Source organism: Electrophorus electricus, chromosome 1 (genome assembly GCF_013358815.1).
Source record: "Electrophorus electricus isolate fEleEle1 chromosome 1, fEleEle1.pri, whole genome shotgun sequence".
NCBI lineage: Eukaryota > Metazoa > Chordata > Actinopteri > Gymnotiformes > Gymnotidae > Electrophorus > Electrophorus electricus.
This window is the reverse complement of record NC_049535.1, coordinates 6,345,944-6,372,740: the sequence shown is the minus strand read 5'-3', so window position 1 is coordinate 6,372,740 and position 26,797 is coordinate 6,345,944. Positions and strand designations below refer to the sequence as shown.

The window sequence follows — 26,797 nt, the reverse complement described above, 5'->3', positions numbered from 1 at the left end:
AAATGCCACTCACTTTTAGTACATTGTAATTTAATGTGCAGTTAGATTTGTATGTGCATGGACATTTGTGCATGTGTGTGTGTGTGTGTGTGTGTGTGTGTGTGTGCGCGTGTGTGTGTATTCTGAATAAGAAAAGGTTTACAATGGGTTTTATCAGAAACATTGTATGCTTGTTTATATGTTTATAGGTTTGACTTTAAACTGAAATTTAAGGGTAACATGGGCCAAAGTATTTTACTTTGCATGTTATTTTGATTCGGTACTTTAAAGCAAATAAATCTTTTTACAGTTTGAGTTTTTAATGGATGCTTGATGGTTATTTCTCCCATTTTCCTCAAACCCTCTCAGATTTTAAAAATTAAATGAACAGCTATGAAAACCTCACACACAGGTGTTGCTTTTCATCAGAAAAATTAATCACTCATAGAATATTATGGTTCTCATTAACAATGAGGCAATACACAACTGTCTGCTGGTGCTATTAACAAGGGTGAGGCGGTTTTGGTGACGATGTGAACGTTTTTGTGAGCCATGTCTAATGATCAATGATGATGATCATTCCAAGGCTCTCACTGGAAGAACAGATTTCAATGGGAAGCGGATTAACACATGCTCACCAACCTTCCTCCTGTAGCCTTTCTTAAAGGATCAGCTCACAGGATGCATACTTTCAGATTATATGGTTTCAGGCACCTGATATGCATTGTTTTTATAAAGCACGGTCAGCTCCTTTACATGCAGGAACCACAATTTATGAATTATCATAGATAATGTGCTTGTGTGTGTGTGTGTGTGTGTGTGTGTGTGTGTGTGTGTGTGTTTACTGACATTTAATGACATTTAAATTATCTTATATCAGTCCTAATTCAATTCTTTGAATCAAACAGTGATCCAAAGCATTGTTCAGTTTTGTTCAGTGATACACCTGCATCACAGATGCACCCATCTCCAGCAGATCTGAGCCATGACCACTGCTCAGCTGTTCCATACTTTCGCATTCCAATTTGCTCTGTGGACGGTCTGCTTTATTTCACAGGACAGCAGAAGGACACAGAGGGCCAGAACCGCATATGGCCCATTATGTTATTATTGTCCGAGAGCTTGCCTTTCTTTTCCAAGAGGGGGGCATCAACCCCCCTTCCCTGCACCTGGCTGTTTCCTATATGGTCATTACACCCAGAGGAACCCTTATGAAGAACACGGGACGTAGCCAACCATGTGAGCCTGCTTCAAATTCTTATCACATATATTTGATAGGAAATGGTTTCCCTCTATTTAGGCACTTGGGCATAGGTATACAGACAGTTACTCCAATAACAAGACATAGAATACTAAGAAAGCCCTATAGAGAAAGAAATTATTGTATGGTAATGTCAAATTAGTGAATTTCAGAGAAAATTAAAGAAATTTGAGACACAGTTGCTAAACATATTTTTATATTGTTTGAAATTTTGACACAACAAAAGAATCAAAAGAAGTCTGAATTTAATTATTTTTATTTTCTGAATATTTCTGCTTACATTCTTTTTGTAATAGTGGTGAGAGTATCGAGTAGCCTTCGTTTGCATAGTGTTAAAGCATCTGAGATCCACCAACACAGCCACAACAACAACAGCAACAAAACAAAAGATACGGTGGTTTGACTTTTTTTTTAACATAACTTTATATAAACCTTATATATAATAAAATATCTCTGTTGCAATATAACAGCTCAGTGTGTGTTCACTGAGGGGCATTGCTGGCCCTTTAAGAGGTTGAAACGGCTACGATTGGACCAACCACGTTAGCTTGAACTCATCCCAGGGAGCTCAGTACAGCTCAGTACAGATCCAATCACACAGGTAGCAGTGGCACTGCTGACCCACTCTCCCAGATGTTGCACACACACACGATGAGGGACTCTCACTGAGGACACACACGTTAACACTCGCATACAGAAGCTTTGCTCTAGAGCCATGAGTATAATGGCAGAGCAAGCAACGATAACCAGACCTCTGACATCCTCTAAACGGCACAAGAGTGTGAGGAAGAACTCCAGGAGAATCTACTCAGCGTATCAGGATAATGCAGGGTAAGTCCCGTACACCCACACATCTCACAGGCTTCGCCAAACTAAACTCACAGTAGTGTGTATAATACGTAGCAGTTCTTTTATTTTTTAGCTTCCAAATGGTTCCTTCGTTTTTCCTGAGATTAAAAACTATCCATAAAATTAATTTTGGAAAATTGCTTATATTTCATTTACATGTTTCATTTTCATTGTAATTCACACATTTACATGCATTTAGTCTATATGCATTGTATATAATGATCATTTGGTTTCTTGTGCGAATTGTTGCTTTATGTGAAATTACTCTGTCAAGCCATTCTAAATTTACACTTTTAAGCATGTAAATAAATATCATTTACATGCTGTACAGATGTAGTTTTACAGATGTATCTATTTTTTCATGAGACACAATGTCACCTTTATTAGGGAGCAATAAACTGTACTCAGTGTTGCAGGCTCTTACTTGATATTCATACACAGAACTAGAGCGATAACGAGTTTCACAGATCGGCCTTTTTATCTGACAGTTTGATGCTAACATAACGTCTGTAATTATAAGTAGATGCTACTTTCAGAAATGCTCCGTTGCAAAACATAAATACTTTAGCAACAAATGCATGCAAGGTTTTAGGTGTGCAGGAGACATTAAAGAACACAGCAATGTTTTAACATCGTTTAGAATGAATTACAATATTTCAGAAAAAGACGGTAAAACCAAACAGACAAACAAAAAGAACAGATATTGCTTTATTTTGGACCTTTTTATTAAATCCCTACTGCGAATCCTTGCCGCCCAGGCCGTCTGATGATGAGGAGAAGGACGAGGTGCGAGTGGACAGCAATGACCCCGAGGAGATGTTTCAGAACATTCAGTACCAAAAGGAGATCATCGCCAACATCCGAACACGACCCTGGCCGATGCGGCGCAAACTCCGAGTCTTAAAGTACGTCCCTGCAAAAACGGCTGTGAAGTTATTACACGTCCACGCCGAATTCATTACCCTATTATGGAGGAAATATTTGGCTTAACAATGAATGTTGATGTGACGCGACTAAATTCAATTATCGTGATGAAAGGTAAATAGCAATTACCATGCAGAGCTAAAGAGCACCGGCCTTATTTATGACACAGCACCCGAAGAACAAAGGTATTTGATTTCATAAACGTTGGTCTCATTCATTACTGCCCTGTTTTGCGTTTGACTAAGGTCACATTCTTACTGTCACACACTGTCGTACTGACTGACTGAGGTTAATCACAGAGCAGAGACGCAGGCTCGCAACCGCGGGCCTACAGAGCTATAACGCCAAATAACGGTACACGCGAACCCGAAACCGTTAACTGAGCACGCGTTGACCGCGAGCTGCCCGTTACTTGGCTGAGCTGTTTCCAGCGTCGTTCAGAGCCGCTGCGTAAATCACGTGTGCGCAGTTTTATTTCACCCCAAGGTCCAAGATATTCAGACCAGGCAGTAACGGCCAAACCTGCTGACTGGCGGGCTAAGCCTGCAACTTTTACCCACGAGCTGACGCATTTATTGCCATTCATAACAAAACGGGAGACGCTGTGGGTTTTGTTTTGTTTTTTGTTTGTTTGTTTTTTGCGGGGGTTTTTTTTTCTTCGTTTGTTTGTTTTGTTTTCTTTTTTTTTGTTTTGTTTTGGGGTTTTTTTTTGCGGTTTTTTGTGGCCACTCACACCGGCCCTCATTTCCAAACCCCCGACACACTTTAAGTAACGTAATCAAGCAGGTCCTGGCACGGCCCTTTAATGTTCACTAGCTTTTCCCCTCGTCAGGTTCTCGGAGTGCGGATAATGTCACGCTGTAATGGCGTAACGTGTTTATTATCCATTCATGAAGATGGCTGGGATGTGATTTTTACAGGTTTTAGTTCGTAAACCTTTTACTGAGGGAGGACCCTGCTAAAAGCATGGCTGGTGTCCCAGAGGGATGCCTCCAGCAGGGATGTGTCCTGTGGGCCAATAAAGATCTGTATTAATAGCTTCATCAGAGCCTACCACAGCATCACAGCAGTAAATCCTGACCAGGATCACAGGGAGAAATAATGTGTTATGGCCCAGACTGCTGATTCTGGCTATCTGCATTGTGTGTGTGTGTGTGTGTGTGTGTGTGTGTTTGCCTGTGCGCGCATGTGTGTGTGCTTGTGCATGTGTGTTGATGTGTTTTTGCATTTGACTGCTGATTCTGGCTATCTGTGTGTGTGTGTGTGTGTGTGTGTGTGTGTGTGTGTGTGTGTGTGCGTGCCTGTGTGTGCATGTGCATATGTGTGTGTATGTGTGTGTTTCAGACAGGCCAGAGAGATCGTTTTGAAGTACGAAGGCAGACTCACCAGGACTCGGGGCTACCAGACTGCAGGGGCAGATGTATGACAAGTAACTTTTAACTTCTCTCAAGTTCACATGGTTGTTCTCCACATCCCAACATCCTCTTACCTAAGCTCTTGTATTGACCATGTCAGGAGTCATTCTGCACTACTAGCTGGCATCAGACAGATGCCATCAGTGGCCCTGCCCTCATATCGACCCTATTGGCATTTAGCCCCGCCCTGCCCCAGTAGCCTAAAATAGTAACGCCAATAACGTAAACCCTCGGAATGCCCGTGGAAATATCACAGCCATTCCATGGTGTTCCAAATCCAAAATAACAAGGAGAAACACTTCAGGTGAAGTTTCCGATCTTCGGTCCTGGATTCATTTTCTCCTTCTCTTTTAAACCACCTCTCCTCCGAGACTCGAAGGTGTGTCATTCCTTCTCTCTCTTCGCTCTCACCTTCGCTTTCTGTGTCAGGCTGTTTCTTTTTCTCCTTCCTCTTCCGCTTGCTACGAGGTGCCGCACCTGTTCATAATTCCCCCCTTCTCCCTGCGCTGCACTGTGAGCTCCTCTTCCTGACATCATCCTCAGATTGATGGCTTCCTGTTATGATTCAGGTTTAATTAAAATGTTCCAGTGGCATTTGGGAAGGCTACGCAAGTAGCATTAAACTTAATTGACTTTTAAGCAAGATGTTGAATTTATTATTATAGATATGGCTTCCTGGTTTATAGAAATCTGGAAGATTGCTCTTCTGTGCCTGTTTTAGTGTCGTACCTCTAAGACATTAAGACACATCTGCTAATTTCATCCTGAAATCCATTACAGAATAGGCATTGGTTAAAAAGGTTAAAAATGTGTGTGTGTGTGTGTGTGTGTGTGTGTGTGTGTGTGTGTGTGTGTGTGTGTGTGTGTGTGTGTGTGTGTGTGCGAGAGAGAGAAAGAGAGAAATGCAGTGAGGCATATTTACCTGTAGCTGTTATAATAAATTTTGCATGGTGGAGAAAACTGGACATTTGTCAGAGATTGTCTTAGTCACACTTGCTTGCTGCCTCCACAGCTGCTGAAGAAGGTTTCTCGAGTGCTGTACAATGTGCTTGTTTTATTCATCCCATGGGAAATGAGGATTAAAAAGATTGAAAGTAAGAAACTAAGTTTTGTAATTGATTAGTTGATTGCTAATTGATTAATTGATTGCTAATTTATGGTGTTAAACATTGTTAAAGTGTTGAACAATGTTAGTGTTAAACAGCATTATAGTGTTGAACAGTGTTAGTGTTAAACATTGCTGTAGTGTTAAACAGTGTAATCCCAAATCCATAATGTGTGGTTTTCATTTTGGACCTGTATGGTTGTATTTGCAGGTCACTTTGGATCTGGTGTGGCGTCCTACTTTATTTTCCTTCGGTGGCTTTTTGGCATTAACATCGTCCTCACCATCATGACTGGAGCCTTCATCGTTTTGCCTGAGGTTTGTTATTCCCCATACTCGGATAAACACTCCCTGAAAACCTGTTTAGGAAACCTGCTTTTTCCGCTCTTTGTATTCTAATGTAATAGTCTCTTGTAATGTGTAGTTCTGTCAACCTTTTTAGAATTATTACCGAGATCCGTAAAAACGAGCCCATGTGAGGGTTTTATTTTTATCTTAAGAGGCTTTGTTTTCTCAGAAAAATAATATCGGTGCCCAGAAAAATGCTACACACAGCTAGAAAATCCACAGTTTTGGTTACAGAGCCTTTGATATCACCTCGCCTCTCACCTTGCCCTGTTTTGTCAGAGGAAGAGAGGCTGGATTTATTTTGGTCCCTGTCACAGGGACACAAAGCAATTTCCCCTGCGCAGGTATCGGCTGCTGTGCTCTATCACTCATCGCCGCATCTCTGTGGCCTCCCCCGCCAGCTCCTGGCCGGCGCGCCGTTCGGCACCACACGCAGCAAAACCATCCCCAAGGAGCAGGTCTCCTCCGCTCAGGACCTGGACACCATCTGGTCACTAGGGGCAAGGATTTGATTTTTTTCGCTCTTTAATGAACGTGAACTCATATGACTTTTTGAGATGGCAGCGTTGAGCTTGCGGTGATGGCGTGCATGTCCTGTGTGTGTCCCGTGCGTGTGTGTGTGGGGTCTGTCTGTGCCCTGTGCGGGTTTGTTCCGTCTGCAGGGTTACCTGCAATACTCCGTACTCTTTTACGGCTACTATGGCAACGTGCGTAAGATTGGCAGTGCCGGCTACCGCCTGCCCCTGGCCTATTTTCTGGTTGGGATGGCTGTTTTTGCCTACAGTTTCATCACTCTGTTAAGAAAGTAATCATTAGAGATTTGATCACTGATTGATTACACAAGAAGTGCGTGTATAACATAAAAGAAAATAAGTCTTGCAAAACATAAGCCCGGCTTGTGCCTAACTAATAAAGTAATAAACATTTAAAGTAATAAGCATTTAATCACGTAACACAAAGTACATATTTATATTTCATTTAAGGAATCTTGTCGAAATTCCCAATTTTTAAAACTCAACTACATGTTGTTTTATATTTGTTACTCAGACACAGCGATCTCTTTTCGCTCCCCAGAATGGCGAAGAACTCGCGGCTGAGTTTGGCCAGTGCTTCTGATGAGAACTACACGTTCTGCTGGAGGATCTTCTGTGCGTGGGACTACCTGATTGGCAACCCCGAGGCGGCTGAGAGCAAAGGAGCAGCCATCGTTAATAACATCAGAGTGGGTGTCTCCAACAAACCAAGCCCCACGTCATAGTCTCTATCGCTCACAGTGCCCGACGATCCAGTGACGTCAAAGCATTAGGACATTATATACGCAGAGCTCTACATGCGCTGCCATGCCATCATGTCAGAAGGGTGGCTCAGCTACCTATAGAATTGTGCATGTGTGCACACGCCAGCTTGTGTGTGCGCTTGTGTGTGTGTGTGTGTGTGTGTGTTGGCTTGGTTATATGTACATTTTCTCTGTCTCCATCCTGCTGAAATTAAGCCTTATAGTTCTCTGTTGGATTCTGTTCAGAAACTGACATATTTTTTTGTGTCTGATTATGAAGGAAGCCATTGTGGAAGAACAAGAGAAGAAGAAAGACACAAGCCTGTAGGTGCCTTTCCTTCCTCCTGAGAGATGTTGAGCAACCCCGCAGTTGTGCATAGCCTTGAGCCTAATTCCCTAACCTGACCTATGTGTTGCTCAAGATACACTGACAGTAGCAAATCTGTCCCTGTCTGCTCAGAGCTGCAGCAGCTGATGTTTGCTTTGCAGGAAGGGAAATGATTGGCTCAGCGAGCGAATTAGGGGGATCGTGTTGTTGCTAAGTATCCGCTAAACCCTCACGGAGCTTTGACGTGTGGGGCTCTGATTTACTCCCCAGCCCACATCAGCCACAAGCACTGAACAGCATGAGTGATGTCAGAACATGCCACTGTATTTCATACAAATGGTGCTTTACCGCCACGGTTCACTGGCTCTAAATCGTCATCAGAGGTGCTTACATGCTAAAGTGGATTCATTTGCAGTGGGTATGCGTGCCCGTGCAAAACCACACACACACACACACACACACACACACACAAACAAACACAAACATGCACACACAAACACACATGCTCTATGCCTGTCTGAATCCCAGGCATAAACCTATATCATGGGCTGTACTTCTCCATTTCTTCATCATTACTTTACACTAGTCTTGGTTTACAGAATTCGTTTACAGAATGGCAGATGCTCTTGTCTGCCTAAGGATGCAGTTAAGCTAGAACCCTGTCAGACGGAGACACATGGAAAGTATAGACAGGGATATTTTATGTATACAGTATATAATCAAGTAAGTACAGGATTGGTGAGTAATCAAGTGCCTTGAAGTGGCCAGGGATCGTTCAAGTGCTTCTGGAAGAGCAAACAGCATCACGGTCCCCAAACCCATGTTAATTCATAACTTGTCTCCAAGATGCATTTTCTACCAGCTAACAACACTGCAGTAAACATTTCACAGCAAATGTGATACTCAGGAAGCTAAAATCTACAGATATTTACATCCCCTTGAATTTCTCTAAAAATCAGCAAAGATTGATGGTCTAGTAGGACATGCAGCATAAAATGAAGCTCCAGTTTAAACTCTCTCATGCATATGAATTATCAAAACAGACAAGAGAAAGTCTTGATGAATTTCTTGCTGTATATTTTAAAAAGATTTTTTTTTCAAATATGTCATATTTTGATAGAGATACATACAATTCCATTGTAGTGGTCGGTGTATCAACTGTATATACAATTGATATGCAGTATAAACTATATATCATTTACAAAAACAGACACAGACCAGGAGAATACAACTTTACAAAAGGCACAACTGTGTTGCTTTTTTTACACATGTAAAATACCCAGCAACACCAGTCCAGTGGTCAGAAAATGACCCTTGACGAATGGCAAGAGAATGGCTAATGCAACTTGTGTATAACAACAAATGGGTTACAGCTTAATGAATACCCATAAGAACTTTCGAATAAAGTGTTCTTCTAATAGAATGGTTGGTGGGTGCATATGATAGGGACCATTGAACTTATGGAGGCAGTTCTTAAGAGTAATATCAGAGAATCTCGCACGTGAATATTAATGAGGCAGCAATTCTCGGCTCTTTCCTTGCACAGTGCCGTCCTGATCAGCCTGCGGATCCTGGCCAACATTCTGGTCCTGCTGTCACTGGCAGGCAGTATCTACATCATCTATTTTGTGGTGGACCGCTCCCAGAAGCTGGAGCAGCAGAAAGCCGAGCTGACATTATGGGAAAAGAACGAGGTTTGGAGTTCAGTCTTTTTCGTGTCCATTTGACATTGGAAACATCTAGTACACCAACTTTCCAAAATGAACTAGGAACTACAGAGATATGAACTATGTAAAAATATTAGACATATTAGAAAATATTAAATATACAGTGCACATCAGAAAATTTGAGATTTGATTTTCACTGAGAAATAATACCTGTAAATGATTTGTTATATATTAAAATTTGGGGCATATTTCAGGTTCATAAAAGTGTCATGTACCATGCTGAAAATCTTCTTTGCATGTCTGAGGAATGCCTGGAAAAACTGCATATAAGGCAAAGGGTATGTTTTATGTTTTATGTATAGCACTCTGCATTTCTGTGGTGTTTGTCCCTGTATCCTCACTGTTAGGTAAGTGTGGTGGTCTCCCTCATCACTATGATCGCCCCCTCAGCCTTCGAGCTTGTGGCCCAGTTGGAGATGTACCACCCTAGAACAAGCCTGCGTTTCCAGCTGGCCAGGTTTGACACTGCAGAAATGCCCGAAGCTTGAGTATATGCTTTGAATTGTCACGTGATCTCTCACTGTTCCTGTTGGGTTTGTTTTCTGTGATTTCACCAGGGTGTTGGTGCTGTATCTTGGCAACCTTTACAGTCTAATCATCGCCTTGCTGGACAAAGTGAACAGCATGAGCTCTGTATGTTTATTCTCTTTTAATTCTCAGTCAGACCAAAATATTTAATGTACAGGTCTAGATGAATACATTTAAACGTGGTTCAGTGCGAAGCCAAGCTGTATATGTTCTGCAGGACTTTACCACATCTAAAGTGACTTTGTTTATTTTGGTTTATCCCAGGCTCCAGGGAACTGGTCTAATTCCACCTCTTACCTGGCCACTGTCTCGGCCGAGACCAACCTGTCCACCGCTGTCCCTGAGATTGCCGAGGTCAGGAATGGTACTTTCACCACAGCTGCTGTGGACCTGAACCACACTGCTGTTGACATGAAGAGTGCCATGTCTTCTGGGCCACCCGCACCTGTGCTGATTGTACTCAACCAGACTGTCCTCTCTGGATACAACGCCAGGAGCCAGCAGGATCAGTGCTGGGAGACCTACGTCGGGCAGGTGCTCATTTTTAAGGTCACAGTGAGCACAATCATGTAAAGAAGCTGTTTCTGAAGGTAACAAATCAGAATCAGCCAGGCACTTGTGGTTAAAAATTAATGTGTTTTTAATAATGGAAGGGCAATCTAATAACGTAGTCAAACAGACCAAGGTCAAAAGCAGAACAATGAAATTTCCAAACCAAAGGAACATCAGGCACAGAGTCAGCAGCAGTTAAGGTCAAAGCCAAAGAAAAACAAATACAAAGTTACCAAATTCAATAGTAAAAATCCAAAAACAGAGCAGAGTTTTCGGTCAGGAAACAAAAGACCAAAACAATGAAATGCTCAGTATGCACTGAATGAACTAGGGCAATACTTTGCACTGGAATAAAAGAAGCACAGAATCTTTATAGGAGGAACAGATGTACACAATGAATTCTCTGGGGAGGATGCATGTGAGACCACTGTAGGATCAGGTGATGTTTGAGTGTGGAGGTCCACCTGACTCCTGTAGGGATTCTGGAAGTGTAGTGTGGCTCAAACTGGTTTATGGGGTCGGAGGGAGGTATGACACTAACCCCCTCCCCAACCCCCTGAAGGGGCCGGGCTGGCCAAGGTGCAAGAATGTTCAACCACTACCCACACAACCAGAGGAGCCAAAATGGGGAACCCTCATGCTGCCCCGGCACTGGACAGACAGACAGAGGAACTCCTTGGGCAACCATGAGAGTGGGTACCAATGTACCCAGGAGGCAGTCTCATTCATAGGGACCATCCTGTGGATGAGGAGCAGGCTTGACCAGGAGCCAGTTGTGGAAGTCAGCAACTAGACATAAATCCAAGACATCACAGGCAGCCAGTACACAGCATACACCAGGGACCTGCTGACCTCCACCAGTGGAGGCAGCATTCTGTCAGGCGTGACCTCATACAATGGCCCTGCAACAACTGTTTTAAGAAGAGAGATGTGGAATGAATAAGAGACCTTACACCAGGGAGGTAGGTTTACCTGCTAAATGACATCTTTGATCTGTTTCAGGATTTTAAACAGTCCTGTATAGTTAGGACAACCCTCTGACAGATGAAAGCCTCTGGTGGACAGCCAAACCTGGTGCTGCCCAGACAATGAGCCACCATCTGCTTATTCTGCTGTAGTACAGCCTCAGTATGCTGATGGGTCTCCTCCCAGACTTGTTCAGTGTATCACATCCAGTCATCAACAGAAAGGATGTCCGATATTATGGGAGTACACGTGGCCATAAGAGGCTGACCACCCTGTGGGGTTGTATTGACAACACATTTGAAGAAACTTTCCCAGTTCTTGACTGATCCTCTCACATTGTCTGTTTGGCTGAGGGTGGGATCCTGATGTACGACTAAGTAAAACACCTATGTATTCAAAGATGGCGGCCCACACTTGGGAAGTAAATTAAGGACCTCTTCCCAACAGGATGTCCTTCGGGATACAGAATTCTCTGAATAAACTGGTAAATAATGCTTCAGCCATCTGAAATGTGGTAGGTAAACTCAGGAATGGAATACATTGGATGCTGTGTGAAAATCTGTCTACCACTGATGGAACAGGATGAGACAAATTATGAACATCACCAGTTAGCAATTCCCACAAATATCATTTAGAGATGAACCAATTAGTGCATCTTTTTTTCCAGATTAACTGACATCAGAGAACAAGCCGATCCTGAAAATGTTCAAGGATAAACTTTTTACTTGATGAACACTCAGTGGGCCCTTTTAAGTCCTTCTAACACCCTCTCGATCTCAACAATGGTCTCCCATTAAATAGACAAGTCCTGTACACTAGATGGAAGAATGTTCTCAGGTTGTGGACTGCATTCTCTCTCCTTGCTGTCCTGAAAACATGAGCCTTTGTATTTCCAGACTCAGGATGGTACTAAATGATAAACTGGAATCTTGAGAAGAAGATAGACCAGCAAACTTGATAGGAATTGAGTTGTTTGATGGAACACATGTATTCCATATTTTTGTGATCTGTGAGAATGACAAAGGATGGTTTGTGGCCTCCAGCCAGTGTCTCCGCTCATCTAGGACTAGTACAATGATAGCAGTGACCATTCTCTAGTACCATAGATCCGTTCAGATAGTGTGGGTTTGTGGGAATAAAAGATTATAAGGTGTAATTTACAGGGATCCCCCCATACATTGGGAAAAGCCGGCCCCAACACCTGTCTCTGATGACAAAGAGCTTGGCTGGGTCAGGATCTTTCAGTACAGCAGCCAAAGTGAAAGCTTCTTTTAGCCAGCAGAAAGTTTCTTTTGCCTCAGGAGACCAATATGATTTCCTAGCTGTCCCCTTCAAAAGGAAAGTAAGGGGAGCAGCTGTGTCACTACAATTCCTGAAAAAACAAGTTTAGTAAAATTAGCAAACTTTAGTAAAATTAGCAAACCCACCAAAATCATTGCACGACTTTCACGGAATTCAGGACTAGCCAGTTATTCACCACTTGAACCCTGTGACCATCCATGGTGATGTCATTTACACTGATGATGTATCCTAGGAAGGGAGTAGACAGAAGGTGGAATTCGTTTTTCTCAGCCTTGACATAAAGGGTATTGTCTAGTAAATGCTTTAATGCCTGACAGATGTGGTTCACATGGGTGGTATAATCCGGGGAGTATACAAGACTGTCATTGATGTAGGCATATTGTCCGATCAGATCTCTGAGCATGCTATTTATGGATGTCTGAACGACAGAGGGGGCGGTATTTATGTTAAAAGGCATGACTCTGTACTCATAGTGGTGACAAAGGCTGACTCCAAATCATCTCCTTCCTTGATGTGGAATAGATTATATGTATTCCATAGCTTGTTCCTCCTCTTGGTTGAGAGGATAGATATGTGCCTTGGGGAGTATGGAGCCTTCAACGAGACCTATTGAACAGTCAATTGTAAACTGTAAATAGTAAGGCAACCACAACAATAACTCTTGATCAGACCACTGAAAGGGAGGGACATGTCTCTCTAACCATGGCAGACCTAATATATCTGAAAATTCAGATGAGTCAGTATCAAGGAATGTAATAAATTCCATGTGAATAGCACTGGTTGTCAGTTGTATAGGCTGTGTTTGTAGAAACACGGATCTGGTACCTACAAGATGTCCATCCAGGTCTGCGACCTTTAGGGGCTTTCACAGTGGTTCAACAAAAATCAGTAGTGTTTCAACTAGTTGAGCATGAATGAAGTTCCCCTCTGCTCCTGAGTCAATCAGGGGTGAAGCAGCAAAAAGACTCTGACAGTACAGGACTGCTAGCAGTAAAAATTAATTTGAAACCATCCCCTTTGTGGGAACACTCACTATGGGTGGCCTCCTCATGCTGTCCAGGAATAGGGGCATGAGATAAGTGTGTCCAGACTCAACAGTCCCCGAGAACATGTGTAACACCGCCACAGTAGGCGATCAATCTGTCTCTCCTCTGGAGAGAGACATAAAGAGTCACATTGCATGGGCTTTGCGGAGTTATTCTCTTCAAGCATTTAGGGGCTAGGAAGTACTGTACACACTGCAGTGGTTTGCACTCATGCAGAGGTTTGTCCAAACAAATGGATAAAGGAAGCTGATCCAGGAACAAACCATCATCTTGGCATGCCAGTTCAGTGAGTACATCGGCATTAAGTCCATTGCGAAAACTCACCAGGAAAGATGGTTTGTTCCAACCACTGCCTGCAGCTAATGTCTGAAATTCATGACCATCCTCTGAGACGGGCCAATTCCACGGGCAAACTTTAGGTAGTAAATCTCCATATGTTCTACCATCATGTGGGTAACTAGGAGGTGAGTTAGCGATGAATATCAAGCACTGTAATAAAAACCCGCAGCATTTGTTAGGGGACTGTCAAGCTTATCTGGCTTACAGTACTTACAGGAGAAGCAGTAGAAGACACCGCAGGTGGGGCAGGCAACACAGGAGTGTTGTTAGCGGGAGAGGCTAAAATCATAGCTTGTAGATAGCTTGTAGATAGCTTGTAGAGTAGCTTGTAGAGTAGCTTGTAGATAGCTTGTAGATAGCTTGTAGATAGCTTGTAGAGTAGCTTGTAGATAGCTTGTAGATAGCTTGTAGATAGCTTGTAGAGTAGCTTGTAGATAGCTTGTAGATAGCTTGTAGAGTAGCTTGTAGATAGCTTGTAGATAGCTTGTAGATAGCTTGTAGAGTAGCTTGTAGATAGCTTGTAGATAGCTTGTAGAGTAGCTTGTAGATAGCTTGTAGAGTAGCTTGTAGAGTAGCTTGTAGATAGCTTGTAGATAGCTTGTAGATAGCTTGTAGATAGCTTGTAGATAGCTTGTAGAGTAGCTAGATCTTTCATGCTGTTGGCCAGTTGTGCCCTTTACATCTGTTGCTCTGGCTGCAGCTTAGCCAGTGAACCCATCGGTCCGGTGCTGGTGCTATCCTAGCAGTTGTCCTTGTGTAGTAATTGCTTTGAACAAAAGTTAATGTTAAAAGATAAAAGAATGTATTTATAATAATGAAAGGCGATCCAATAAAATAGTCAAACAACAGGCCAAGGTCAAAACCAGAACAATGAGATTTCCAAAGCAAAGAAACATCAGGCACAAAAACAGTCCAGGTCAAAGCCAGAGAAAATTCAAAAAGAGAGTAGATAAAACTGGTCAGGAAACAGCAGAGAACAAAACACAATGACCTACTCAGTATGCACTGAAGGAACAGGAGCAATACATCATACTGGAATGAATGAAATACAGAGTCTTTATAGATAGGGCAATAAGGAACAGGTATACCCATTTAATATTCTGGGTGAATGAGATTGCTGTAGGATTGGGTATTGGTTGAGTGTGGAGAATTCTGGGAAGTGTAGTGTGGCTCAGCTCAGCTTACAGGACTGGATGGAGGCATGACACTGAAGAACATTTATTAAGAAGAAATGAGTTTCCTACTGAAAATGTGGGGGTTGCTGTTCCTACATTAATACAAAAGGACCTTTTAATATATTTGACTTAATAGTACATGAAGGTATAACATGAGGCCGTTAAAGTAGATATTTGTGTCAGGACACCTTAGGAGAAACAAAAGCCTAAAAATGCCAGGATATTAGTACACTCGGGATAAGAAATGCATAGTTTGTTTTTTTTAATCCACCAAGCTATTTTCTTCAGTTCAGTTCAAAAAACGTATTAAGCATCTATAAACCACCATGCTCCACAAATTATGTTGTTTATGACAGCACTCAGGCTGACAACCACTTAGCAACTCCTGCACTGTAGCCAGTCTGTGAGCTAGGCAATGTCCTCACATTCTCTGAACAGCTATCATGAATAAGACATTAACGCTGACAAGGGAGAAAAATGGAAATGCATTGTCCTATAGTAATTGTCCTCCTCTGGGTGGCAATGAAATGGCAATGGATAGGATACATGGATTGAAATGTACAGCCAGACAGTTACTTAATGAAACTATCAGTAAGCTAAGACAGCATGTATCAATTCTCCTGGATGAAATCCATACGGCTGATTTAATGGTCTTTCTTCAGGAGGCTGGCTAAAGCTCTTCTGGTGGAGTAGAGTTACAAGGGGAAGGGACAGAGTCATACCGCATTCAATGTATTTACTGCTCATTTCATACGCAGGAAATGCTGAAACTCTCGATCATCGATATGATATTCACCGTCGCAAGTATTTTGCTGATTGATTTTATCCGGGGCCTGGTGGTTCGATACCTGAGTGACTGCTGCTGCTGGGATCTGGAGAGCAAGTTTGTGAGTGTGGCTTCCTTTCAACTCTTTACTGGTCCATATACTTCACATGGAAATGGAATGGATTGATCTATCGTCGAATTTCTTTTTTTTTTTTTTTTACCAGTGTCAGTTTTGGTTTTTGCAAAGATGTTTTTCATCATCTTCTTTCTGAAGGCAAACTGAACGAGCTATATGTGTACCTCTCTTACAGCCAGAATATGGTGAATTCAAGATAGCTGAAAACGTCCTCCATCTAATATACAACCAGGGCATGATATGGTATGTAATTAATCTTGATTATCACCCAGTAGTTTATTATTATATGGTTACAGCTAAGGAAAGCCCATATAATGACGATCTTTTACTTCTAAAGTTTAAACAAAATGATCACATACCGGGAACGTTTCTCATTCTGGTTTGCATCATAACATCCTGCTGCACCTTCCCTCGCTATATTTCCCTGGCCCTCCAACCTCTTAATTTTTTTTCTATTTCATTTTACCCACGGTCCTCACAAGGACACACATCGCTCCATTGGCTCTTGGGTCTGTAATCTCTTAATAATGGCTCGCCTTTGGCCAGCGTCCGTGGCAGCGGCATGGCCAAATGGAGGGTGTAAATCTTGTCTTTTATGTCCTTTTCATTGGCCCTGTAGGATGGGGGCGTTCTTTTCACCCTGCCTACCCGCCTTCAACGTCCTGAAGCTGATTGGGCTCATGTACCTGAGGAGCTGGGCGGTGCTCACCTGCAATGTGCCTCATCAGCAGGTCTTCCGTGCCTCCAGGTCAGCAGGGCAGATCGAAGATGTCGGTAGACGTTGGTATTTCTCACTGATCTGAGACCAGTCGGTATTTATTAACAGCGGGGTCAGGTTGAGATTTGTGTGAAGGAAAATGGACACAGAGGAGCCGAAAATAGTTTTGCCTCTCTCTCTGTGCTGGGCTTATTGGTAATAAATACATCTAAGGTGTAGTGTTAGGGCTTCAGTTAGGAGAACAATTTCAAAGCAAAAAAGTAAGCATATTTTAGATGAAGGATAGGATTAAATGTTGGGCTGAAATGGTTTGTTTTACTGCCTGTGTAAATCGGTGAAGCAGTGAAGCATTCTCTGTATTTTAGCTGTGATCTCTGAGTAACTGATTCTACAGTTACACTGAGGCATGACTTTTTCAGCCACAGTCTGAATGGTAGAGCTCAGCTACTCCTCCATTTCATTACAAATCTCATTTTCTGGCAGTTGAATGGGGGGAGTAGAAAGAGTAAAAGATACAGATGAGAAATAGAGTGAGAGATGAAAAGATAATGGTAGGGAGAGGCAGAGGAAAAGATAGAGAGGTGATCACTGCAGTCACTTCATTGCTCCGTTGTTCCATTTCTCTCTCTTCCTCTTCCTCCCCACCTCCCTCTTTCTCTCTCTCTCTCTCTCTCTCTCTCTCTCTCTCTCTCTCTCTCTCCATCCCCCCCCAGTGTGTGATTTATCTTATGGCTATGTCGTCGTAGCCTCTCGCCAGATTATCAGTCGTTCACAGATGTGAGGAGAAGCTGCTATCAATTATCCACACTTCATCTTCCCTGAAATTTGAGTCCTTCACAAGTAACCATGGAACCCGCCTCCCTGGCAGGCAGAGGGTTGATTACAACTCATCAACTGATAATTAGAAAAAGATAGTGAACAGAGCACATTCGTTTTAGGAGCGCATCCAAGAATCTGATATCTGTAGAGGTCTGATTCTGTGGATCTGAATGAACAGTAAACATGCATAAAAACTGCTGATAAAAGACTGCAAGCGAAGATTCAGGGCACAGCGTCTCAGATTCTTATTTTGACAGTGTGTGTCTCTACCTTGCAAGATTCAATTTCTAGATTAGTAGATTATAGAATGATACACAATATGCCTCCATTTACTTATCAAATAATGAGTGCCACATTTTCTGTTTGTTTTTGCAGGTCAAATAATTTCTACCTGTCCATGCTTCTCTTCATGCTCTTTCTGTGCATGCTCCCGACCATCTTTGCGATTGTGAGGTACAGGCCGTCGCAGCACTGTGGACCTTTTAGGTAAACAGTCCCAACGAACCTCGACCCGAAGGGCAAAAGGCATGTGTGCACAGAGAGTCATTTTTGGCCACTTTCATTAAGCCATGCCATTTAATCTCTGTCAGCAGCTCAACGTAAACCGGTTCTTATCGAGAGAAACCATTTCCCAACGGTTTTTAAAGGGTTTAAAATTTGCTGCGGTGCAACGCTTGCATTGCTGTCTACGCTGTAAGAGGAGCACTGTTCGGTTAGAAAAGACCATTAGTAATAAAAGTCAAAAGACTAAAGATCGCTGTTGCTTAAACTGCAGTTTCCGTCCTGCCTCTGTAGTGGTCAAGAGAAGATTTACGACATCATCTCGGAGACCATTGACAAGGATTTTCCCCTGTGGTTCAGTAAGGTGATGAGTTACGTGACTAGTCCCGTGGTGGTCTTGCCTGCCCTCCTGCTCCTCTTGTAGGTGACCCTGTCAGTCATGCTATATTTTTACTAGGCTAACTGTCCTCAGGAAAATTATTATGGCAGAGCACGAAAATCTGAGTCCACTACCAAGAACTAAAGAATTTGCCATTTAGACAACACTCAGGTTCCTTCAGTCATCTCCATTTGCATTGACACTAACAGGTGAGCAAGTGTACACGAGACATAATACTGTGCATTGGCAAACATGTAACGCTTTGAGGTCACAGTTTCGAAACAGTTGCTGCCTTGCAGTGTGTTTCAGCCAACTCGTCTTCAGTGGTCAGTTTCTGACCACCTGCTAAATGGTAAAAATAAACAGTTCCTGGTAGCAGACACAGACTTTTGCTCCATTGACCTGCACACAACAAAACTGCTCAACACAGAATGATGGCTTTTGTGTTCTGCGTGTCCTCTACTGCCATGTGTGCTGTTTTTGGTGCGGCCATCTCACCAACACGTTGGTTTCCCAGTATGCTGATCTACTACCTCCAGTCCATCGCCAGGTCGCTCAAATTCACCAACAGCCAGCTCCGCCTTCAGCTCCAGAGCGTGAGTTACATGACCACGAGCCACAGGCCCCCAGTGCCCTCAGAGCAGTGGCATGGCTATCTGTTACCGCATTTCCGGTTTGTTTCAAATTGCCTGCAGCGCGATTTCCATATTTCTTCTTCACAGGACCGCACAGATGATAAGAAGAAAGTGTTGGCTGCAGGTAACCCATGTGATGGCATTGGTGATGATACCTGAAAGTTAGGAACAGGTCAACCGTTCCTCTGTACATTTGGATTAACCATGTGCATTTTGCATTCCAAGTAATATCATTAAATAATACATGCACAGTAAAAATCCACTGTTGACTGAACTTTTACAATGTTTATTTGGGTCCAACATTGGTCCAGTTGGGGTCCAATTTGGCTCTGATTTGAATAAACAGTGCAGATGTTAACTCAGAACTACATTACAGTCCCCAAATGTCCCCTCTTTATCATGAACACAGTTAACATTGCTGGCTTCAAATCTAATCATTTGAAATGTTATATGCCAGACTATTGCAGACGGCCCATAAGCCAGTTACCAGTTACTACGTGCACTCATCAGATAGCACAGCAGCTACTGAACACACTCCTAATATGCCACCTCTTATGTGTTACACAGTCATAATCCAGCGCACACGTATGCCTGTGTTCTTCTCAGCCCGTCTCCAGTCCCCCGAGGGTGGCAACAAAAAGCCTGAGCAAGAGAGTGACATCACCAGCGTGGAGTCCCCCGCCCGCTCCACCTCCCCCCCACGCCGCAACGGCACCGTCACCAGCTTCCAGTCGCCCGCTTACCACGGCAACAGCATTCGCACCATCTCGCAGTCGGCCTCGCAGGCCGAGGCCAGGGCAGGCAGTGCCCTCTGCAGCCCTTCCACGCCCGTGCGCCCCAAACCCAGGACAGAGCCCGTCCCCACCAGGTCTGCCCTTGCAAAGCCACGCCCGCCTTCGAACCCTCAAACCTCAGTGCATTTTGCTTCCCATGATTCACCGCTCCTCTGTGTCCCACCGGCTTGCGTCTCTGCCTGTGTAGTGCTTACAGGGTGTACGGCAGCCCTTGCGTTCCCCAGAGGCACATTCACACGGTGGAGTACGTTCCCATCAGGTTTGGCTTTCTCTTAAAGCTTTAGATCGGCGCTGACAATGCAGTGCAATTGGTTACTGAACACGCAACCCATAATTCAAGCATAATTTATTTCCTTTGAATTGGGGGCACAATTTACAATTTATCTCATCTTATAATGCATTCATAGCTTATAACAGTCTACAGTGTGTGCCCTTTTAAATACAATGCTGCTTTTCAGCACCTTGCGGGTGGACAGACTACAAAAGAATCAGTGGACCACTCTAAAAAATGCTTCATGGCACTGGCATTTAGTGATTTACTCATTATTTAAGGCCTTTCATGACAGCTTAAAGCATCTGCAATCACATTGATGGCATTGCAAGGTCATCCACTCAAGTTAAGCATTAGTTTAAATACAAATGGTTTATGCCACTAGCACATTGGTTAGGCTCTGTATGTGGTTTTCTTAGGCATGCAAGCTATCTGGGAGGGTCCAGCAGTTCGTGTCGCTCCAAGTCCTACCACCATGTGGCCTACAGTCCGTCCATGCGCTACACCGAGAGCGTCCACTCTGATCCGCTCTTCAGGAAGGGCCTGCGGCCCATCCTCGCCGAGCCTGCCATCGTCGCGGCATCAGGTTACATGGGCCGGCGGGCCCACGCCACCCGCTACGTCATCGTCAACGAGCACGAGCCGCGCAAGAAGATAATGCGACCCGGCCCACGGCCCTCCCGCCACTACCGCGTGTTGGACGAGCCTGCTGAGATTGTGGAGCTCTACCCTCGCAACACCAAGCGCTACACAGTTCGCCCGCCCCACCGCAGCCAACCACCACACCTCAGCGAAGAGGAGGAGGAGGAAGTGGCCAAGAACGGAGGGCGCAGGGCATCCTTTGGGCAGTCGCACCGGCCGCAGTCCCTGTCTGACCTCCGCCAGTCCGCACGTTTTTACATCGGCGACACCCTGGACAGCCGCGCGGATCCGAGCTTGTATGGAGAGCAAGAGGATGGAGACTACGCCGAACAGTGGGTCGAGGAAGGCTCTCGCTCACGCTCACGGGTGAGCCTGAAGACCCCGGAGGCGTCGCAGGCACACGGAGAGCAGCATGTCAAACCCAAGAGCAAACGCAAGGGGGAGCCATCACTCACCGAGTCTGATTCTGCCTCTCTGGCTTCTAGCAGTGACCAACAGAACAGCAGTACTGACCAGTACATTCAGGTCATCCACAACAAGGAAAAGTACCTGAAGCCCAACACCAAGCTAACCAAAAAAAAGCCCAAAACCAGTGGTGAACGAAATGTTCCTGGAGCAAATGATCTTGTGTGCTCAAAGGTCTAACTCATTTGTTATCACTGAAGCTGTTGTATATGAAACTGATAGTAGCTATTCTCTAAAGGTTCCTGTCATTGGATTGCACATTTATTGCTTTATTGCCTTGTTGTAAAGCACATAATTGACTAGGCTACAGTGACCAAAAGAGAAAAGCTGTATTTTGCACAAATCAAGTGTATATTTGCATAGATAGATAGATAGATAGATAGATAGATAGATAGATATTCTGTATGCAGTACTATATTGATCTAATAGAAATGTGTTCATGATATAAACACATAAAATCATTAGGCATCAAGTTAATTAGACGTTGTCTAATTAATAATTATACTTTTTATATGATTTTCTTGGCAAGGACCAGCGGTAACAGGTAATGCAGTGTTGACAGAAACCTTTAGAGCAGTACAACCACTACAGGAAAATGGCACAGTAAAACATCATTTCCCACAATGCAAGACGCACGTTCCGAGAACTACGGAAACGAAGCTATTCACATAATCCGAATGGAAAAGAGTATCGAGTCCTGTTTCTGTCCGTTCATTATAGTGCCCTGTACGCTGAAAGTTAAATGCAGCGTTATTTAGATTATAATCCGCCGTTAGTGATCATCTGCGATGTGCCTGTCGTAAGAGACATCTAGCCACATTGACTGGACTGAAACGAATGAATGGGTTGTCAGCGTTCCAAACGACCGGGTTTTACGATTTATGACTTGGAGCGACCGAGCTGACTCCTATCTAGCCACGTATTAGCTAGCTAGATACTATTCTGTTATACTGCCAGTTATTCTGCTTGAAAAAACAAAGAATTGGCTAACCATTATGGATTATCAAGAAAAGGCCAGTTCCGTCGCAGACCACCTTTTAAGCTACAGCAAAGACGAATCCGGCTGGAAGATATGCAAGAAAACGGTACGTATTCGAGATGTCCGTGTGCATCCTGACGAAATGCAACAGAGCAGCTGTCGAATTAAAATCTATATTCTGTTTAGAATGAAGTTGTGGTATATTGGCGACCGTCTTCTGAATTCACTGGGAATGTGTAAGTAGTCTAACGTTACCCTATAAGACTAGTTATCGTAACAGCTTGGGTAGCAATATGATCCGTTTCCCTTTCTTCCTTTATATTTAGAGAATCGTAATGCAATGTTTCACAAATCACTGATCGATTTTGATCGGGTGTAATTGGTTGGTTGTGTCCTTTTTTTTATTTCAAAAGTGCTCCTAGTCCCCCGATTGTGTTCTGCAGGTACAAGGGAGAGGCGGTGGTTAGAGGCAGTCCCCAGAAAGTGTGGGAATGTTTGAAACCGGATCCGAATGGTCTTCGTGTGAAATGGGACGACAACGTCAAGAAGTTCGAGCTCCTTGAACAAGTATCCTCGGTACGGTCTGGGCCAGAGCACAACAATAGTGTACCCTACTGATTTCACTCTCTCCATGAAGAGCTTGTGTGACCGCATTATTGGAACTTCCACAACACTGTGATCCCGTATTACTTGACAAAAAAAAAAAGTTGCTGTTCACACGCAAATGAAGCATAAAATCTGTGAAATCTGCTTCCGCACACGTTGGTGTGCGTTTGGTTGGCCATGAGCCATTTTCTTTGGCGTGTAATTGCTTCATTTCTGTTCCTCAGGACATCACAGTGTGCAGAACTGTCACTCCATCTGCTGCTATGGGCATTATATCACCTCGAGACTTTGTGGACGTTATTTTAGTCAAGCGATATGAAGATGGCACAGTCACATCAAACGGTGCGTGGAATATTTATGCTTTTTTCTGCCATGCGCGTTAGTATTAGCTTTTCGGTGCATGGTGAAATGGTGTGAAAGGTTGCGTGTGAGACAGCCAAGATCTTGGTGTTCTCATGTCTTTTACCTCTGCAGCAACACACGTGAGCCATCCAGCCTGTCCTCCCCAGCCTGGCTATGTACGCGGCTTCAACCACCCATGTGGCTGCTTCTGTGTGCCAGTTCTCGGGTAAGCCAACAAGGGTCCCGAAATCATCTTGCGCTGCGCAAATTGCTTGTGACGGCAAGGTGTAGTTCCTATCCTGCTACAGTAGATGGTAGCAAGGGCTATGATGCATTACTAATGCCTTTCTGGAGTGAGTTCTTGAGTCTAGGTTGTATTTTCCTTCCATGCTCTGTACTAGATTAAAAAATAACAATTCTTTAATGCTATCATGTAGTTTTAAATATTGGATTATATAATTATGTGGGTATACTACAAGGCTAATGCAGCATTTCGTCATGTCCACTGTCTCTCAGCGAAACGGACAAAACCAAGCTGATCAGCTTCTTTCAAACTGATCTCGGAGGTTTGCTTCCACGTTCAGTTGTGGATTCGTTCTTCCCATCCAGCATGACGGACTTCTACTCCAACCTCGCTAAGGCCGTCAAATCCTTCAAGTAACATTCAGCAAAAACCTAAACACGGGATCATTTCACAATGCGTCACACTTAAGTTTTTTTTAATATATATTTTTAAGCTTGTTACATTATTTTAGTTAAAGGAGCAAAACGGAAATGTAAGTTTCGCTAATTTCCCTCTTCTGTGTAAAATCATAATGGATCTTACTGCAACTACGAGCTACTACTGTAGCTTACAGCAACTGCGAGTTAACCGGGTAAACAATGAAATGGAGAATAAATATTCACTAACCCTCTGAAGTCCCGATTATCACCATTGATAAAATCATGTTGTAGTTAAACACGGCGCATATATACATGCGATAAAATCATATTAATTACAAAGGCAAAGAATACTGGGCTTCACGGAGCTAAGCACATTCAGAGTATACGTGACCTTTTAGATAATCGGACTCACTTGACTGGATTTAAGAAGCCCACTTTACAGGCAAACTGGGTAAGTGCGATGGCATTGCCAAGCAGTAATGGTCACCAGAGTCAGCCCTGGCAAAGGTAGACTCCTCACAATATTCCTCACCTCATTATTGTTGCAAAAATGCAGAGAAAGAACACTGAGCTTCTGGATGAACAAAACAGCAGCTTCTCACTGAATTCCCTTCAAGTGGCATTTGCCGAAATTTGGTTCTGGCAGCCAATTGCTCAGATATCTGTTGCTTTTTTTTACTGTATTCTATATTACTGGCTCACCAAGGTTTAAAAAACGTTTACCTATGTAAATGGGTAGAATGTTACGGGTATGGCAGTCATATCTTAAGATACAGAATGTCATTTAAGATCGTGACTTTTGTCAGAAGCACTTTATGGCCTGAAGTGAGCTGAACTGAAGGGTCTCCACGGTTGGACTGCCATGGTGAGGCTGACCTGAAGGCACATGTGGAGAGATGCTTTTCTACTCGTCACCCTCTCTCAGAAACCACATGACACGCCGAAAACCTCCAAGCAAGCTTCACACGTTTGTGAACACGAATATGATTTTATCTAAAACATGAGGGCATACGCCGAGTTTTTAAAAAGCCAAATGCCCACCCAGAATTCATGCTCTAAAAAGGAAATAAGCAATGGCTGCCCTCTAGTGTATCCTGTTCAGAAATGAGGATCACACCTCATACATTCCATACCTCTGTTTTTTGTATATCAGTATTTCAGCTCGGGATAGTGGTTACGGGACCATAAATAACAAATTGCACATCATGGCTCCTCACCTTTGGTCCTGGGAGCTGTTTCTACAGTTGTTCATTAGCATAAAGACCTCCCTCACTAATGCCTCCCAATTCAACCTGACTTGCTTCTTAAATTTTGTGCCAGCACTTTTGACCAGTTGATTGTGTTTTAGTCTAATCAGGGCCAAGCTTCTCAAAAGCTTCATAGTTAAATGATAGAGCAAGTAGCACACTGAACACTCATTGAAGGTGATTTTAGCATTGCTTTTGGGAAACGGAGCTCAGATAAGCAAACTAAAAGCCCATTACTGTGCAGATACTTGGTCTACTTTTTGTTTTTCTTTGATTGTTTGTTTTTAGAAATACTTTTGATCTTTTGGCTCTTTAATTAAATATTAATGATTAATTCACAGTATCCTTTTATAAAACTACCACTTAGCACTAAATTCCCCAGACATTGCACTGACTCTGAGATTTACATGATCTTAGTTAGGTACACAATGTCAGTCAGATTTTTGTGATATTTATTTTGCCAAAATGCTGGATTTTTACCCTACCCTACTGGGAACCGTCACCACACGTTCCCAGCTTCTGTTTGACGTTTCTACTCTCCTATGGTGCCACGGGGACTTTTTAAATCACACATACAATTTTTATGAATACTAAGCAGCTATTATCATGACTTTGTCCATGCAGACGTTGGGATGTGACGTTCATACACATAATGAATCCTGCTGTTTTGATTTGTGAGCTGATGTTACTTCAGGTTCAGGAAATTGTGAACAAAAAGGGACCAACCTTTTTTTTTTTTTTTTTTTTTTTTTGTAATTCTCTCATGCTATATGGATTGGCTGAGAGTAACAAATCTAGACTACGGTGGGCATCCCCAGTGCAGTAGAATACAGCTGCGATGTGTGTACTGTAGCTAGCTGGACGAGCTAAAACGCTGACTTGCACTTGAAACTCTGGAGACAGCCACTAGGGTTCTGACTGCCCACTTTGTTACTCTGTCGAGCTTCTCTGCTGGATTAAAAAAAGATTCCTATGCTGAATGGGGACTTTGTGCAGGTAGAAAAGGGTGCTTTCCTCCACAGGTGAGAGATTATCGAAGATGGAAAGGACCAGAAGTAGTGGTCAGGGATATCACTGTGATGTTTACATGCTGATTGAAAGCTTAGGTCATTTCAAGTTGCACAATGTCAAAGGGACGATTGTAATACGTGTGTGTGTGTGTGTGTGTGTGTGTGTGTGTGTGTGTGTGTGTGTGTGTAAAATTCATTGCAATGTGCAAATAATTCTGATATTATTATGTGTTCTGTCTGGTGTCTTTCCTGGTGTTCCATTAAGAAGCATGGGCATGAAGTGTTTTGGGCACGGTGTATTCATTATGAACGCATGTTCTTGGCCTTTCTGTATATCTAATGAGGTATCGGATCCAATGTCAGGATATTACTATGCATGGGTTATTTGTTTCTTTTTAATTTGTTTGTTTGTCTTAACCTTTTTTACTAGAGATGTAAACCTTTGGAACACCTGAACGTAAATAACTGGAACCGGCTGCTGCTAGATAGATTGCCTTTAATGTCATGTACACCTGATGGACACAAAGCCCTTAGTATGATGAGCTCTGTGAAACACAATGTACTCTATTAGTATAAATAAGTAGCTGCATTCTGGATCTTTGGCATGTATTAACATATCTCCTGCATTTATCTGTGATACAGCATTTGAATCATTTTAAATACCAAGCTGATCAGTTATTTTAGTCAATTCTTTTATTTGGGTA

General features: G+C 43.1%; 2 protein-coding genes across 3 annotated transcripts; both read left to right on the top strand.

The window, feature by feature from the left end:
* The first annotated feature begins 1,955 nt into the window (after window positions 1–1,955).
* Window positions 1,956–21,660, top strand: LOC113573953 (transmembrane channel-like protein 3). The gene is made up of 23 exons (XM_027004538.2): window positions 1,956–2,071; window positions 2,848–2,994; window positions 4,358–4,433; window positions 5,441–5,522; window positions 5,745–5,851; window positions 6,283–6,381; window positions 6,544–6,686; window positions 6,956–7,103; window positions 7,438–7,481; window positions 9,032–9,179; window positions 9,560–9,669; window positions 9,770–9,845; window positions 10,005–10,274; window positions 15,879–16,007; window positions 16,198–16,265; window positions 16,642–16,770; window positions 17,935–18,045; window positions 18,355–18,480; window positions 18,957–19,035; window positions 19,162–19,194; window positions 19,653–19,942; window positions 20,056–20,127; window positions 20,559–21,660. Exons 1-23 carry the CDS (start codon window positions 1,956–1,958, stop codon window positions 21,424–21,426), a joined length of 3,471 nt encoding a protein of 1,156 aa, XP_026860339.2. The 3' UTR covers window positions 21,427–21,660.
* A 241-nt stretch (window positions 21,661–21,901) lies between these two features.
* On the top strand, window positions 21,902–26,736 carry stard5 (StAR-related lipid transfer (START) domain containing 5). 2 transcript variants are annotated; one of them, XM_027004501.2, is made up of 6 exons: window positions 21,902–22,331; window positions 22,412–22,461; window positions 22,669–22,801; window positions 23,056–23,173; window positions 23,306–23,399; window positions 23,690–26,736. In XM_027004501.2, exons 1-6 carry the CDS (start codon window positions 22,242–22,244, stop codon window positions 23,832–23,834), a joined length of 630 nt encoding a protein of 209 aa, XP_026860302.1. In that variant the 5' UTR covers window positions 21,902–22,241; the 3' UTR covers window positions 23,835–26,736. The 2 variants fall into 2 exon arrangements, with proteins under 2 accessions (XP_026860302.1, XP_026860301.1); XM_027004500.2 differs by having other exon boundaries at window positions 22,639–22,801.
* Window positions 26,737–26,797: the final 61 nt, after the last annotated feature.